The 18,541-nt window shown below is 36.5% G+C and overlaps 1 protein-coding gene across 2 annotated transcripts in view; it reads left to right on the top strand.

Moving 5' to 3' along the window:
- Positions 1-18,541, top strand: part of gpr158a (G protein-coupled receptor 158a) — a 78,037-nt gene that overhangs the window by 27,078 nt on the left and 32,418 nt on the right. For both annotated transcript variants that reach the window (XM_043226910.1, XM_043226911.1), the window contains exons 3-5: positions 9,452-9,554; positions 12,366-12,595; positions 17,314-17,382. In XM_043226910.1, coding sequence (XP_043082845.1) covers positions 9,452-9,554; positions 12,366-12,595; positions 17,314-17,382 — 402 coding nt within the window. The remainder of the gene's footprint in view (positions 1-9,451; positions 9,555-12,365; positions 12,596-17,313; positions 17,383-18,541) is intronic.

Raw genomic sequence — 18,541 nt, 5'->3', positions numbered from 1 at the left:
CGAGACAACTTTCACTGGAAAAGCCAGATGGGATGGTTTACTGTAAAACATGTCTTGATGATGGATTTTGTTTATTATGTATTTTCCATTTACTAGATGTTAATTTATGACCTGGATTGGCGTGGACTGCTTTTAAATTGATGTTTTTATTGGCTGTTTAGACTCTCATTCTGATGGCACCCATTCAGTGCAGAGGAGCCATTAGGAAGCAAGTGATGCAAGTTTCTCCTAAATCTTAAGACAAATTTATTTACATCCTGGATAGTCTGAGTACAATGTAAAAAAATTTTTTTAACCCAACGAAATTGTCAGATTTGGTTGGCATAATAATTTAGTAAAAAATACAGAAAAACTAAACATTTACTGCCAAAATTGTACATTTTACAGAATAAACTGTAACATACTGACAGTCAACATAATGGTGGCAAAAGAGAAATCCACACAAAGAATTGAAGCTCATCACAGATGAGCTTTGTCACAAGCAGAAGTATATACTACTATATAGAAGGAGCACAGAGTCATTCATGCAAGCACAAAACACCATCATGATACTTGACACACGACACTTGAATAATGCAATAAAAATTCATTAAACAGCAGAGAATGTAATACGAAGCCCAAATGTACATTGGCATTCTGGGAATATGAGTTTACAGTTTCTGACTGTAAATTATGCATTGATTTGTTCTATTTACATCTAAAAAACCCTGTGCAATTAACAGAATTTTACTGTAGAATTACATTAAATGTCTGGCTAGGTTTATTTTATTTTTTTTTTTTACAGTTTTTCTCTGAATATAGTACGGCAACCTACTGTTAACATTTACTGTTTTTCATAGTGTTTACAAGATTTTACAGTTAAAATTACACTTATTTTTTACAGTGTAACATTTATCCTAAAACCTAAAATCAGTCCACGCGGTTAAAGTTGTTCAACATTTGAATATAGACATTTATCAACCACACTTGAGCTGAAGTTTATTAAACCTCATTAATGACTATACATTTTTTCATGGTTTATTTAATTATTTACTTAAAATAACAAATTTTAAATACATCTCAAAATAAGTACTTGATTTATAGCTTGCAGCTCTACGTTTTAGACCATTTCTAGACAGCACACATATTATCGCCCCTTTTTAGTATTGATGAAATCACTGTGACATTCATGCTCTGACCTGATAATAATCCCAAACAATTAATAGCGCTTGCCAGTAAAATACTCACCCCCTTACAACCCAAATTCAGGGTCATCACAGCTGCGGCCTGATGCTGCAATTAAAGAAGACGAGCTATTCCTGCCTAATGATGTTTGTCAGACGGGCAGAGGATGTGTCTTTGTTAAAGTGTAGCCTCCGGTCGTGTCTGTATGGCCCTCGGTGTAGCTGTGCTTGTTTTAATTGGGTGCATAGAGAATGAGCCTGACTATGATTTAACTGGGAAATGACTTGAAGATTTAAATACGTACGAATTAATTCATCCAAAACGCAAGAGTTAGTGTTTAAGGAATATTCTTTTGTTCTCATCCGAACAGATAATGTTAGTATTCATGATCACCACAGATGTCTATTTTGACTTATTAATTTTTAGTTACCATTTTGCACATAAGAGGTCATTGTGGTATAAATAAAAAAAAGAGCGTTTGTTAAACCGATTTTCTGAAACGAATTGTCTACTTCCTTCGCAGTTTGGCTGTCACGTTGCGGTTGATATTTGCACGTGACTTCCACCATAACAACACATCAATGTCTATTTTACCTTTCTCATATCTGTAGTCCGTCCAGTGGTGAGCCAGAGAGATGACAAAGAGAGATATTCAATGATTCATCCTTACTAATAAACGTAACTGCATTACAAGATTCAGTAGATATGACTGTAAAGCAGTTCCTTTTATAAGGGAGGACGGACTCAAAAACTGGATTAAAGTAAATATACTTTAATTCACGAATGAACCAAAACAAACTGCACTGTACCTCTGCTAAAATGAGTCAAAAAGCATTCTACACTTACTCTAAAATATATCACATTTTATGCATGTGATGTAATTCATTTGAAATTAAGTTTGCACTTAAGTATGTTGTTGTAACTTACATAACGTCCATAATAAGTACTAAAAGTACAAAGCTTTACCACAGGAAAACTTAAAGTGCTGTACAGTATGTAATAAATTATGACAGTTTAAAATGCGTTTACAGAACTCTTTCTGCTAAATATATCCTAACTCTATACTATTCGTCAATTCGGTTTGTTGATGATTAGTTTGGGGACGAATCCCGCTATATTAAAGACGATTTATTATTAGCCAGCAAGGTAGTTTTTAAGTTTATAAATACAGGGTAAATAAGGCATAGTTATGTGCTTTGTAAACAACTATAAACATGCATGCTAATAATGAACTAGTTAAAGGTGCTGTATGTAGAGCGGTTGAACTAGGTACTGCAGTCCAAATTCAAAATCTTGGAGAGAAAATCTTTTTTTTTTTTTTTTTATTTTTTTTTTTTTAAACCCGGCTCCGCCTACTCACACGCAGGTTGCCAAATTCCAAATTAGGTTCCATGACTGAAGTGAAATCGCTCTGTTTTCAGCCAACTGGTAACCCGGGGTTCTGAAGCACGATCGGTTTTCACAAAACAAAAAAGAAGCCGACGTTCCGGGCCGGAACACACATTTTCAGTTGAGAATAAAAGACAAGCATTGTTTTTCGTATAAACAAGTATGTTAACTTAGCATGTTTCTTAAATATCTGCAAACACACTATGGTATTTTTATGCTTTAGTAGAGTCAAAATCCTACAGCACCTTCAATAGTAAAAAGTGTTTTTTAAAATAAAGTGTTGCCAGTTTGAGATATTGGGTTGATCGGGATATTTTAAAAGCACCACAGAGACAATGTTTACACTTTTCAGGGGAATCAACTTGTAGATGGCTTGCTTATAGCTGTCTCCACCTATTAAGCTGAAACAGGAGAAAACACTGAAAATCGACTCATCGACTCCACAGAGACCTAATGAGCAGACAGAAACATGATGCGCAGACCAGGGAAGCTGTAGGAAGACACCCAGAGCTCTATTTCCTGTTGCGATGCACCTTTTGTTTATAACGTGATCCTGGAAGCTGCTAGACATCAGCATATGGAGCAGATGGATTCGGTTGTTTTGATTCTCACCCTCGGCTGCTGTAGAGCCCACCCAAGGACTCGCAATAGCTCCGATGCTGATCTGAGGCCAGATATTAGGACACATCGTTTCTCAGTACGGCCAGCGTTTGACCCCACATGCTGGCCAACCACCACCCCGCTCCGTCTTGCCGCACGTGTCTGCTTTGCTCTGCCTAGATCTGTCGGCCCGCAGAAGCGGGAGTGATGGGCTGCGTGCTGCGTGCTGCTGTTCTATGTTTAGAAGCACTTTCAAAGGCCCTCCTGCTGGTTTAGACCGTCACAAAAATAGATCCACACCACAGCGTTATTGTTTCTCCGCTCCCAGGCCAATTTGAGGTAGAGCTGTTTGCTTATGCTGGCATATTTTCTAAATTCTGCCTGTGAGAAAGCATAAAAGTGCTCACACAAACAATGCAAAGCTAATTAAAGCAACCTGCTATGGGGATAATAAATGAAGGGATAGTTAATGAAACCTAGGGCTGGGCATTTACACCTGGAAGGTTTGTTTCGTCTAAACTCTGGCGTGATTACTCTCTTAGTATGGTTCACTTGAATAAGTGGTATTGCTACCATCTAAACCCTGGTGCACACCAAACAAGAAACCTTTTAATGGAATTTTGGTCCACTTCCAAACAAACTTGGCGAGACTTGATAGATGAACGCATCTAAATGAGCCAAAAACACAACGTTATGTCCTGATGTGATCATACAAGAGAATCGTTATATTGAATTATTCACACAGCACACAGCGCTTCTCCACCATTGATGAAATATTGCAGCTTTTCGCATTTTCACTGGTGCAGAAATAAACAAATGCTTATGTAAGCACATGAATATGTACAAAAAAAAAGGGTAATATGCAATCATCAAGATTTAAACGGCATATAAATCACAACTGCCTAATGTTTTTTGTTCAAAACTTTTTTTTTTTTTTTTTTTTACAAAACTTATCCACATTCAAGTGTTGATTATAAAAAGTGCTTCGCTTAAAAACATGGGGTCTGTTTTTATTTTTCCATTTTGCATTTTCCATATTCAAATATGCATACCTCAAAATATTCTGAAGGCCATTAAACTTGAGAGTTAAAAGCTGTCCAGTCAGGCTCTTTGTTTAGTGTCTTCTAAGCATGCATAATTTTTTATTTTTATTTTTGGTCTGGACCAAAAGAATCAAGACAGCAGAACTTCAACTATAAATACACTGATAGTCATTTTTTTTTTTTTATAATTTTTTTTTTTGTACATAGTTTGATGTTTTTTTTTTTACATGTTTGATGTCAGGGTTTTGTTCAGATCTGGAAATGTAAGTATTACGTTTCATTGCTGATAACCAGTTAGTATATCCTTAATAACATAATTTTCCATAAAATCAAAGACTTTTTACAATGTATCAAACCTTAGTCATACTTGTTCTTTTGTTCAGAAAATTTGAACTGAAAACCTAAAGTAAAATTTTCGCCCTCAAAAGTCCAGATGGTGCAGATTCAGCCACAAAATTATCTTCAAATAACAGTAAATGTAGCTGCATCTTAAGTCAGTGTGGACAAAAGCATATGTCTAAGTGTAATTTTAGTCAAGTTAGATATATAGAACCATTCTTTTATTTGGTTCATTTGGACAGTATCCCACTGATCTATGGTTTTACTGGTCTAAAGCAGGTTCGCCACCTAGTCCAGACCAATAGTAGAATTGTTTAAAAAAAATGTATATGCTTCTGGAGAAAGGATCGTATGAAGATAAAAGAGTGTCAAACATCAGTGCAGTTGGAGTCCTATTATTGGTCGAGGTGTTTGCTGGGACTCAGGCATGTGTACGCGGATGGACCTCCTGGCATGACAGTGTGACGCCGCCATTAAAAACCCCTAGCTCTGAGTGTGAGCAGTGTCACTGGGCCAATTAGCCTGTCACACAGACAGACAGACAGACACACACAAGCGCGCACACACACACACACACTGACTGACAGCTGCCACAACTGTGCCTTTGACATTCACAAAAAGACTAAAAGGGAATGAGAGAAACAGGGAGAGCATGCAAGAAACCGGTGGATGTCTGAGGGTCACTGTGATTTATGGCTGGAAAGTTAGATTGATTTCACCTCTGCAAGCTGCGGGTCAGTGTTGTAAATATATTTTGTGGTCATTTCTGACGACGCAAACGAACATCAGCGACTGCCCGTTTTTATCAGCAGCCTCTGTATATTTCTCATTCATTTGCTTTATAGGCATTTCGAAATATTATTCAGTAACGTACTAATGTGCTTGAGCCAAACCAGAAAATTAAAGAAACATTTTTGGAAGTATTTGGTAATCAGATCAAAAGGTTAAAGAGAATGTATTAAACCATTATTTATCTCTCTCCCCCCCTCCCCTCGTAGGCCAGTCGCCAAAATGTCAACAAATTTTTACTATTCTTGTGGAGACATTTGGTCCCCTCAATGTAGCATAAAGTACACACACACACACACATTGGTAATTTAATTTCACCTTCTCTGGCAGCGGAATATCAAATATCGCTGTGACTCTTTCTCTACCAATTTTCTTTCTTCTTTTGTTTGAAAAAAGTTTCCCATCACCTACAGCTTTTCTCATAATTTCCACAAAACTTTCATATTTTCTTATACGAGTATCTGAACATGTAATATGTCAAACAAAAGAACAGAACTTCTGCCATTTTAATCTAGCTCCTTGCATTCTTTTTTATCAGCACTTGAGTGTGGGAAAATTTTCATTAAAAAAACATTTCCAAGTCTGAGAAAATGGCATTTTTAGCTGTTTTCGGATAAGATTCTTAACAGTGATCAGAAAATGGCATCTTTTCCATTAGCTTTTTCAAAGCTTCTATAGTCCTATACCACTTTTTGTATATATTTTATTTAATAGCGTTTGACAACTTTAATATACACTGTAAAAAAACAATAGTTGTTTCATAAAATGTAATGTGGGTAACAGCGGGTTATTTCAGGTTTTTACAGTGTATATGCTGTTTAATGTTAGATGATCGCATTTATACGCATTCATCTGTGCGCATATATCTTCCTAATTTCAGATGTTTTATAATAATGTCTCCTACTGTACAGAATTCCATCAATGGCATGGAAAGACCAAATTATCGCTTTGTAGCTTTTACAACAAGCTTTGAAACATCATAAGAACACATTAAGATGCTAGTGTTTCATAGCCGTCTGAATGCACAGAGCAGTAAATATGAAATATATTAGATGTCGTAAACGAGTTTCGAGTTGACTAAATGAATGACTAGGAAATCTTTGGTCGGAGCTCCTTTATCTAAACCAGTCCCTGTATCCCTATAGTTTTAAGTCAATCAAATGTTCTTTCTAGCTTTCTCGCTCTGATTAAAAGTGAACAGCGCGAAGGTGTGTAGAGCTACTGAATTCGTCCTGCGTCCTCCCAGCGGCTTAGATCTGCCAGCGTCTGTGTCTGCGATGTGTCTGTCTGGCTTTAATTAGGATAGAGTGTTCCCAGCTGAAACTCTCACCTGCTCAATACCTGCCGTCAGCTCAAGCTCTGTCAGAAGACCCTGTCCTTTCCTCTCAGCGTGGGCCAGAGTCTGTTTCTCTCATTTCAGGCAGAAGCTGTTATCAGTCGTGTGATTCCTGAAGCTTTTATTGCAGGAATTGACTGAAGCTCAAGGGGTCAGTTCCTGGAGTACACAATGAATAATATTGCCGTCTCTTTACTGGAAGTCAAGATACGCTTGATCTCGGCCTGGCCAAGGATAAATGCCATAGCTCGCAATGTTACGGCTAGACGGCTGGAGAATATTTAGGACGGTCATAACCACAATAATCAAATTAATGGCAAACCAATGAACATTTGTTCAGCTTTTGTTTTGAATCTCCCAATCTTGAATATTTGGTTGCAAGGAGTTGATTGAAATTGTATGTTCATTAATTCAAAATAAATGAAGAAATAAAATGTGTTATGGATTGTAATCTATTATACTTGTATAGTGTTAATCCCATATATGTTTTTAGCATTTATGTAATATGTATATGAAAAAAAGTATAACAACTTAAAATATTTAGTTTTAAACATTGAGTGCCTTAATAGTGCATTATATCTGCTTTATAGAAAATATCTTAAATGGTATTAATATGCTCATTTTTAATTCAGTAGGGTCAGTAAGATGTTAAATTAATTAATTTAAAATGAAAAGTAATTTAAAATTAAATTGATCAAAAGTGACAGTAATGACTATCATGATGCTAAAAACAAAAATCCGAAGCCGCAGATTGGCGGCTAAAAAATAATGTGCTAAAAAAATACAGCTTTGCATCACAGGAATAAATTACATTTAACTGAATTTGTTTACTTTTACATTTGTTACATTTAAAATATTTTTAAATAAAGTAATTTCAAATTTATATTTAACAGTATTGGATATTTAACTAACATTTCACAATACATTTTTTACTGTATTTTTTTATTAAATAGCATAGCATAAAACAAACAAACAAACAAAAAACAACTTACTCTTGACTTTTAATCAGTTGTGTATTTTGGCAATGCAGAATAATAAACTTTTTCTACCCACATGCATTGCTAATTACAGGTGCAAACATAGCCAGAAATAAAAATTGATTTTAAGCCAGATAACTCTCACCGTGCATCATCAACAAAAACGTCCTCACTCCAGATAACCTCCTTCTGTTTACTGCATACTGAGTGTACTTAGGTCATTAAAACACTCTTTTATGCTTCAGCGTGCCAACAATGTTTTACTGTTACTGCCAATATAGCCTCTTCAAAACACTCTGCTGAAAATGACTTCTAATTTATATATTTATAGTTTAACTTTGAGCCCGTAATGCTCTATGGCCATTTTCCTTCGGCTATCTGTCTTCAAACCCTGATCCTATAGGAGCATGAAAGACCGAAATAGAGCCCTCTTCTCTCTAAAGATGGATTTGTGTAAGTGTTCCACCATTCTGTGCTTCATTAAGGCCGATGTCCCTGCTGTTCTGCTCAAATATGAAGGCTTTGGCCCTTCATAGCTTGTTAAGTGTGTACTGGAGTGGATCGGTATTGAGCTGGGGTCAACATGTCTGCTTTGGGCCCTGGACTGCAGTCATGAAACACTCAGGCCTGAAATACCCAGGATTATGATTACACACTCCCGCTTTTGACCTATCGTTTCACGAAGCAAACCTATAGATACAGAATTCATTTTCTTTTTGAAGTCAGCAAACGAGTCTGTCTTTAATTCAGATATTAATTACGTCTTGGCACACGCGAGGAGATCTGTGCCAAAACTGTCTTTCTTTGAATATTATATATCAGAGGCCTGTTTAAATCAGTTCAGTTCTTATATTAAACCTGCTGAACAGCTTGCAGCCCAGCCCTCCCTCGTGGCTCTTCGCTATTAGTAGAAAGTTAGTCCTCTGTCTTTATTGAAGGAGAAGAAGCTGTGTAGATCCTATAATTAAGCAATAAAGTACAAGCTATACAGGCTCTGAATTTTTGCTCTGCTGTGTACTGCTCGCAGAGGCAGCTACAAAAGCATATTAATTGAAAAATAACACTGTAGCTACGTTTGAAATTGTATGTCGCCGGTAGGTACTATACTTGGTTTGAAACTTACTTTATTGAAGAAGTATTCTGCAGTACGAATATCACTTTTTTTTAGCAATATCGGTGCTAGTAGGTGTATATTTGGTTCGAAAAATCTGGGGTAAATGTAGCTAATAGGCTTATTATTATTATTACTGACAGCTATATTGCATATTACTAGTGGGCGCTAGATTTAGTTTCGGAAGTTTGTTTTGGAAGTACAATATTTAGTACTGTAATATCTCATATTTCAACCTGATCTCATGGAAGAGCGTATAAATAGTATGCCAAATAAAAACAAAAACTTGTGGTATTTATATGCAAAAATTATCTTTGACATATGCTAATCAATGGGTGGGGGGTAGATGAGTGTCATGTTTGCCTTACAACCGCGTATCAAATGCACACCAACAAATTTCGTACCATACGCACAAGAAAACGTATTATATGCATGCTAAATTAGTGAATATCAAGTCAATTTTTGAAAATGAATGAAGGATGTAGGATTTACAGATAAAACTACTTTTCACCTAAAATTGCTATTAAGTTTCCATAATGACTACAAAGAAACCTCAGAAACCTCTTTACTGAATCAAACCTTTAAGCTCTTTTAAATCATATACACAAACATCCTGTATAAATGTTTTTTTTTTTCTCTGTTTCTAGAAACTCTTTTATATTCTTTCCTCCTGAAGGTATATTACTCTCTCTTTTTTCCACAGTGTTTGCCCATCCCAGGTCATGGATTTGTGCTGGACAAGTATAAATGTCACTGCAAGAGCGGCTTTTATCATCCAAGCAGAGTTGCAGTCAATGGTTTTAAAAGTAAGTGGTATGTTAAAATGTTATGTATCAGTGCACGTGTATTGTTTTTTAAAAAACATTAGATCTCATACAGCAGATTTTTAATAGTATACTGTAGTATGTGCTATGCTCAGAACATGGGCAGAAACAAAATATGAACTTAACTGCCACCACATTATTGATATCCTGTCTGTCCATATGTTTGTCAATCTCTGTGTCTACACACATCCTGTAAAAGTTATACATTTCCAAATGCTTATATATTTCCAAATGCTTTAGCACTTGATGTTTCTCTTTTGCTTAATTGGCTTCTTTATTCAGTGTTTAAATCCATTGTTTAAAATGATTATAAATATTTTATTATACCCTTTCAGACATGCACAGCAAACTTAGCACACATGATGTCATTTGCCTCTAATTTGATTGGAGCCCTACAAGACCACACCCCTTATGCTTAATTAAATTGGATTTCTGCACAGAAACCCTTGCCGCTCTAGGGTATTCCCACAATGAGTACTACAAAAACACGCAAAAGAGAGAGAGAGACATGTGATGAACAGTATGCTGGCACTATCTGGCCCTCAGCAGGGGCCCCAGCACAGTTGCCACCCACAGGGCCCTCTTTCACACCTCTCTGAACACAACAACACAACATTATCTAATTCTAATTTGTTTTAATCTTTCATATGACTGTCACAAAACTGTTAAATAAGGTTCAATTATTTTCCATTATGTGTTTGCATTGTGAGGCTGGCCTTATGCACTAAGGAATTAGGCTATGTAAGACTACTCAAAACTGCCTGGAGCATTGAATAGTTTGTAGTTGAGGTGAAAGTGTTATTTGCTTTAAGAACAGATTGTCAAGCTATATTCCTTCCATACTGCGCAGAGAGAGGTAGAGAGGCAGACAGACATGTGGACATCACCACAGGTCCTCCATCTGTGATAGCTCATCTCTGGATCTCCTCCAATGATCTCTGATAAGTGTGTTCCTGGGAGAAGTTGGCCGTCTTCCGGGTGTTTCTCTTTTATCTGCTTTACCGAGCCATCCACCCTTCGGTTTTCTGGATAAATAATGCTGACGTCTTATAGGCCTTCATTATCCCGGTTTTGATAATATTTTGTATACATATAGTCTCGCGTCATCAGTTAGATTTTATTACATGTATCATAGTAAGATAACGTTAAGCTAAAATGAAAAGTCAGGCCCTCATGTTGTTCCAAACCTGTATTACTTTTTTTTGGTTTGAGAAACACTTAATTGATATAGTTAACCCTGGTAGGTAAACCGAATTCTGGGTTATGTTGTTTTACATTTCAAATAAATTACTCAGGCTTAACCATTAATCCTTGGTATAAATTCCAGTTTATTTCTTTAACTTTTTTTTTGCATATTTGCACTGCCAGTGCTTTTGAATTAACAAACGCAGCATACATGACTGCTCTAGCATGGCATATCTACTTATTATATACTGCTTTTTTCTCTTATGGGCTTTAATAAAACAGTAAGAATAAAAGGGTCTCTCTTTAACTCCACCTGTGTTTCTTCCCCATTTGACGTTTTCCTCTTAAATGCTGAAACAACTGCTTACACGATGTAATGTGATTCTGCGACTGTCTAAAATGTGTGATGAGGCTCGGGATAAGGGTTTAGAGGGTTTCATAACTTTGGGTGAAATGCTCCCACTGCTAAACTGCAACTGTGAAATGTTTCTTTACCTAAGATTGAAGCTGGGTTTAGAAGGATAGATATATCATACATGTAGCACTATATTCAGAGTCTTCTAGTCACCCTTGTATACATTCAAACGTGAGTCATTAGGACAGGTCAGACCATGTTTGACAAACTCACAATATAAGAATAAGATTTAGGATATAATAAAAATCAAACTTTTTTTTTTGCTGTTTCTGGCTGTGTGTAGCACCTACCGCTCTTCAAATCCTTCTTAAGAATCCTGGTGTTATAAACAGTCAATAAAACTTTCCGTGTGAATAGTGAATATAAAAATGTAATAACAAATAAAATCTTTCACAATTTAAAACAACTTTACAAAATGTCTGCTATTAAAGAAGATAACTACTGAATATTGGGCTGACAGCAAACCTGCAGCCTGTAAGTGACTGTCCTTATTCGCAAGTAAAGGTTGAACTGTTAAAAATATTACAAAATCTATTTTTGTGCATTTACGTTTGGCAGACCTCTTTATCTAAAGCGACTTTACATTCCATTTAAGTTATGCACTTTTTCAGTTCAAGCTTTCCCCAGGAATCAAACTCATGGCCTTGCAACATAAAATCCATAAAAAATGCGCATCACCATTAAAATCCCATGGTTAGTTTCACTTACTGGTGCCAACAACTACTTATTCTGTGGGTAATCACTGATTGCCATTGAACAGCTAATAAAAAAGAAGAATATTTTGAAATGATTTCTTAGTGATACCTCAGATCACAGCTGGATTTTAAGAGACAGTAAAACTATTGAATACAATGAAATTGTCGTCATAAAAAGATGTGAGATTTGTAACTGAGGCAGAAACAACCGGTGCATCAAAGTCACGGCCCAGATGGTGTGCACACACCCATCCACCCTGGCTAGCACATAAAACGCTGTGAGTTGCCTACTGATGAGACCACCAATGACTGGAGGGGAGGGTGGGATGGACCACTTTAAATGTCACGTCTGTGCTGCTAATTTCACAATTATTTGCGCTTTTTTGTTGGTGTGATTGTAATGTATGCAAATGCATGCGAGTGCTAAGATGCAGAAAGTGAAGTGCAATGCGGTTGTTTAAACGAACATGATGTAATATTATTTGATTTGTTTTCCAGGGAAAGCAACTGGGAAGAGCAAGGAGAGTTTGCCACATCACAGGGATGTTCCAGAAAGTTCCAGCTACTGTCTGCCCTGCCAAGAAGGCTGTGCTTTCTGCAAGGACGACGCGCCCTGCGTGGCCAGGGGTGAAGGCGCCCTGCGTATGGCGGTGCTCTCCTTCCAGGGCTTGTGCATGCTGGTGGATTTCATCAGTATGGTGCTGCTCTACCATTTCCGCAGGAACAAGGTGAGCGCTTGCTGCCGGAGGGAGCTAATTAAGATGGCAACTGTTTCCGTGAAGCACATCCTGTTCTTATTGACACCGGGGTGTTTCCATGCTGAGCTACATTACAATTAGTCACTTGTATACCGAGCGTACTGTATTGTACCTGATAGGTGACATTTTATTCCCTGTAAAATTAGAAAGCAGATGGTTTTGAGATATGTTAGAGTTGAAAGGGTAATCTATATCGTGCAAACCAGGATTATTGGAAGTACATGCTACATTCACATTACATATAGTCATTTAGCAGATGCTTTTATCCAAAGCAACTTACAATTGGGGATAAAGTGATTCATCATAACATCATAAAGTGGTAGACAAGTGCTCACAATAGACCTTGTTTAAATAAGTGCAAGCTGAAAAAGGAAGGAAAAAAATAGTTTTTTTTTTTTTTTTTATGAAGAGGTCAAATAGCATTCAAAGAGACTAGTTTTCAGCTGTTGTTTAAAGATTGAATGGGATACAGCATTCCAGATGGGGGCAGAAAGATCATTCCACCATCCAGGGACTGTAAACGTTCTAGAGAGTGATTTTAAGCCTCTCTATGATGGTACCATAGTGTCGCTCATTAGCTGATCTTAGACTTCTGGAGGGGATGTAGATTTATAATAGTGAGTGGAAGTAAGTGGGAGCTGAGCCTGTCTTGAGTCTCAGTGTCTTGAATTTGATGCAAGCTGCAACCGGGAGCCAGTGAAAGGTGATAAGGAATGTAACACGGGCTCTTTTGGGCTCGTTTAAGACCAGTCCTGCAGCTGCATTCTGAATCACTTGTAAAGGTTTGACTGAGGTCCAGCCAGAAGAGCATTGCAGTAGTCCAGCCTCGAAACGACAAGGGCCTGGACAAGAAGTTGTGAAGCATGCTCTGTTAGAAAGGGCCTGATCTTTCTGATGTTGTGTAGTGCAAACCTGCAAGATCAAGTGGCCTTTGAAGGTTAGTTGGTCATCAAAGATTAGACCAAGATTTCGGACCGACGAACTTAGCTGGATGGTCAAATGATGCTGTAGAGTTGGAGTGGCAGGAAAGACGAGATGCTCATTTTTAGCCAGGTTGAGCTGTAGGTGAGCTAAGGTTGTGTGGCATAAGAGTAGCAGTGGTAGGAAAAATCATGCTCCTGTTTGATGGGACCCAGTGTAGTGTATGTGGAGAAGACGAGGAGTCCAAGAACTGATCCCTGCAGAACCCCAGTGATCAGTTGATATGCTGTGAAAACCTCTCCTCACCAGGCCACCCTGAAAAAGTGGTACATATTTATTTTTATGATACCAGGTTGAATAATGTTAATAATAACTATACTATACTAATCAATAATACAAGTTTAGTTTCAAATCAAATCACTATGGCAAAAGGTTTTCTTTTTTCGGTCGGATATAATATTGCGCAAACAAGTCTTACTTAATTGATAATCAGCATTTGTAATAAAAATTTTACAACAAGGAATAAAAATTGATCCAATTTTTTTCTTCCTCTAGTGTTCATTTTAGATGTAAACCCTGTGAATTGTACATACAATTCATTTAGAAACACATATTTCCAACATCTTTGTTTCCATCTGTTAACTCTGCTCTGTTGAGTGTGTAATTAAATTCAACATAATTGCAATAGTACAAAATACTAATCACTGCAGGTTGTCACTTTTCACTTTGATTTTACTTCAAAATGTTATGCAGCATGTCAAGGAGATAGGAGATATATTTAACATTTTAAGCTCATATGACTTAATTAAAGAGATATTTAGAGCAGAAACGGGTTGAGACATAAACGATGTTGATGACAGAGAAAATGGAGTTTCCGGGAGACTAAATGAATGTATTGAACCATTAGAGTGAAAGAGGAAGAGGAAGGAAAAATAGGTGTTATTTGCTGCAAACTATTAACTTAGGTAAGGAAAGGAAGATGTCAGTAGTTCTTCACAGACGGATCTTATTAAGCTACAGTGTCAAGGTGTTTTCCATTGCATCCAATCTAAGGAGTACGTCAATCGCTTCTCAAGATTCAGTTTAGCTCAAATGGACTTGCTTCACACAAAAAAGAACCTCATTGGTTGGCGCATGTGAAGAAAGCATATTTTACCCTCATAAAAATTTTCGGTAAATTTAGCTTTTAATTTAGTTTTTATTTGTACCTGTTCAATTAGTCAAATTTTAATTCTGGACTAAAACTGAAGTAGATTGAAGTTGACAGGTTTCCTCTGGTTACGCATATATTTGAATAATTTTAGCAGTTTTAGTGATTTCTGTCACTTATGGCAAATGCCAACATGATTCAGCTGAAACCTGTAATTTAACATTGACCTTCTCTTCGATTACGTCAGTTAAAAGCATTTAAACTTAAGACTTTCTCTCTGTTAATTATAGGTTCATTACGATTTTTTTCCACTTTCAGGAGGAGGTCTGTACAGATTAATAATCCGGACAGCTATTGCTATAATTAGGACATTATTAATGTATATGGAGAGTATTTGAGCAGTGTATGGAGCACATGTTACTGTCTCAGCTTAAGCAGACATGCAGACTGTGGCCTGAGTAATAGTAGACTGGATTCACACTGACTGCGAGGAAGGTTCATTAATCCCTGCAGTGAGGCGCCGTTTAGGCTGTCGATATGTAGGGCACTCAGTTTTGATAGTGCCAGCATTTTAATTTACTCTGGAAGCATGCTCCGTCTGGGCGCTGCCTGAAAGCGATCCATAAATGCTGGAGAAGTCTAAATGAAAGCGACAGAGTTAGGATTAGAAATTTTATTCTGTTTCAGCTCACGCTGTCAAGTGCTTTCTATTGGCCGTTTGATTTCAGAAAGCATTTGACAAGCTCACCTGTTGCCTGTTAATGGAATTCTCATTTTCTCCGCTTCAAAGGAGACATACCTGAGCCCGCTGGCCAAAATTAAATATACACGGCACAGTGTCACACACAGAGAAACAATAATAATGAATAAATTAATTGAATAAAAAAATAGACACCTGTTTGTGCGTTATGTGAACACTTTTCACTTCATTGATTGGTATTTGAGTTTTCCTAATCTGATATAGCATTTATTAATTAAGAAGTTGTCTCATTTTATTTACACAGGACCGTAAAGGGTTAAAACATCAATATTGTAACTTATTTGTAACATCTGAGATTTTAAATTCGTGTTTTATTCACTGTGATTTTGTCATTGCAAATTTTTAGTGCAACCTTCACAAACAACTGACAACTGAAGTTTTCAAAAGTGACATGTTTGTACCTAAAGGGTCGATTTTGGTACCTTACAGGTACATATTAATACTTAAAGTGTACATATTCGAACCTACAAAATTGTACCTTTTGAAAAGGTACCGTATCGGTGACAGCTTTTGTGACAGCTAATTAACAAATCAGACAGGACAACACTGTTGGACATAATCTTTTACAATATTGTGTATTGATGTCTTACCATGGTTGACATAAAATTAAATTAATTCATGTTTATTTTTATGCTTTGAAAAGATTGTTGGTTCGCGCATACCACTGGATACAACTGAAACAATACAGTGATCCTTAGTTACTGTTGCTATGTCTCTTTTATACTATACACCATGTTCTCACACAGTAAAAAAATACATTGCGTAGCAAAGAGGAAACTGACAACAAGTAGGTAGGCACATCTTTAACTTTAGCCTATTGTCACAACAGGTCGAAAAATTGCATGTCAAAAAATTATTTAAACGGCAGATTGCAATCTAGAAAAGATTATATGAAACGCATGTGAATGAAATTAAATGACATTCCAGTTCTAAATGTGCTTCTGATTACAGATAGCCTGGGATTCCACAAGATTTGTATTTTAAAAGACGACGAGTTCGAAGGGAGCATAATTTGCTTTTGGGGTAAAAGATTTTCTTAATATGAAAATCGAATTATGCAACAATTAGAGATTAGACTGTACATAATTTTAAATCTAGACACTAATACACACTACTCATAGTCACGCAGTACTAATGCTGTTAACATTAATGATTTGAGAATAAAGTATAGCAAAAAAATATGCAGGTATTGATGTGATATGAGCTAATCGATCGTTAGATTAAATGCCAGTGCTAGAATGATTTATTACACTTTGCTCAGTTGGACAGAACAAAGCATTGTAGTCTTGTTACTTATTTGTTCAGTTGACAATATACGGTGAAAACTCTTATTCGGGTCATATATTCCAAGACATAGACTAGAATCTGTGTTTACCAAGTACAGAATTGAACTGCTCTGGTCAGTTTGACACTGCACATATTTAATTTGCATATTTGCTAAAACATCAATCAGTAAAATTTTTATAAATGAACACCTTCTCTACAGTCACTATTATGACCGATAGGATTAAATGGTTAACATGTGGGCACTAAGTTACATATAGTTAGTTAGAATGTCTGGACAATCATAGTAAAGGGTTACAATAGTTTTACTTAAAAATATTGGTAGAGATGCACAATGAGGATTAAAGTTAATTCTTTTAGATTAAACAGAGCAGGTTTGTCCCAGGGCAAGGCATGAGTCTGAAGAGAACAAAGATGAATCACATTAGTCTAAGAAGAATGCATTTGTGCGCAAAGGGATAAGTTATGCAGTAGTCACAAATGAATGGGTTTCCACTGACCCATTTTTAAGCAAAAGAAACGTTTTAAAAAGAAAGGTTTTCCAATGTTATGTTGTTTTTTTATGTTTTTCAGAGTATCAGAGCTTCAGGACTCATCCTGTTAGAGGCCATCTTGTTTGGAGCACTCCTCCTGTACTTTCCGGTAAGCTTTAATGACCGTAGTCATTTTTATTATGTACTTTATTACTTGAGGGGTGTTAAAATTAATGGCACTTTGGTGACTAATATCCTCAGACTTTGTAGTGCAATGTAATGTTGCCATTAGACGGAGAATGTCTTTTTAATGGCACTAATTTAAGCATTAGAGAAATGTTCTGGGATCATTTCGAGTTTAGCTCTATGGACTCCTGTCATGATCATGTAATGCTGTTAAATCTGGTAATTTATGCATGATATGCGTAAGAATAAGAAGGGTCTTTTCACGTGTAGAAAAGTCAGTCCACGGGATTTGCATGAACGCTGCATACGCTAATGTTCCAAATTTTTGTTGAAGCTCAGCTTGTGTTGACGCAGAAACATAAAATGCAGCGAAAGGCATTGACATTATGGAACCATACAGATGTTGGCACTGCACATGGTGCAAAATATGCACTGAAGCACTGTGGGATAAAATATGGGCTGAGATATTTCACTGATGGACAATCTCTGCTGTCCATGCGTCGATGAAGTATTGATTTAGACGGATGTCGTTGTGTTCTTTATTCAGCAAAGCCTTTTGGTTCACAGTAATTGCAGTTTAGTGGCATTCACAGGAAGCTGTGGGCTTGTCTTAACATGGAAGGGTAAATGTAATTAAAGTGAACTGATTTAGAGGCTTGTAATTAAAGCAATTAGCACATACAAGGTCCTGGAAAGTAATAATCTTTGAGATGATGTTGGAATGATGGTGGAAAGCATTTCAGCCATTTAATCACTCTTTGTGTGGCCGTAATTTTAGAGGAAACACAGAAAACAAATGCCTTTATTTGTTTTTTTTTGTCTTTAGAAAAGTACTGGTTTGATTCGGGCCATTTGGAAATATGTTTCTGAATCCGATATTTATCCCATATCTGACTTGTTGGATGATTAGGTTTAGTAAGTTTGTTATTCAAAATTATATTTTAAAATGTAATTCATACAGATTCTGACCATAGACATTTGATGCGTATACACTTGATGAACGTTTTTGAAATGCTAAATTAATATACCATTTTTTTTTTCTTGGGAAGAGTAAAAAAACGTCCACGTGTAACAGTTTATTTTGTAATACTTGTAAATAAATAAATGATGCAGAATTATGTCACTGAGACACTGTTAATATT

Source organism: Puntigrus tetrazona, chromosome 24, assembly GCF_018831695.1.
Source record: "Puntigrus tetrazona isolate hp1 chromosome 24, ASM1883169v1, whole genome shotgun sequence".
NCBI classification, from domain to species: Eukaryota; Metazoa; Chordata; class Actinopteri; order Cypriniformes; family Cyprinidae; genus Puntigrus; species Puntigrus tetrazona.
The sequence above is the reverse complement of the archived record's forward strand: the minus strand, read 5'-3'. Positions and strand labels throughout refer to the sequence as shown.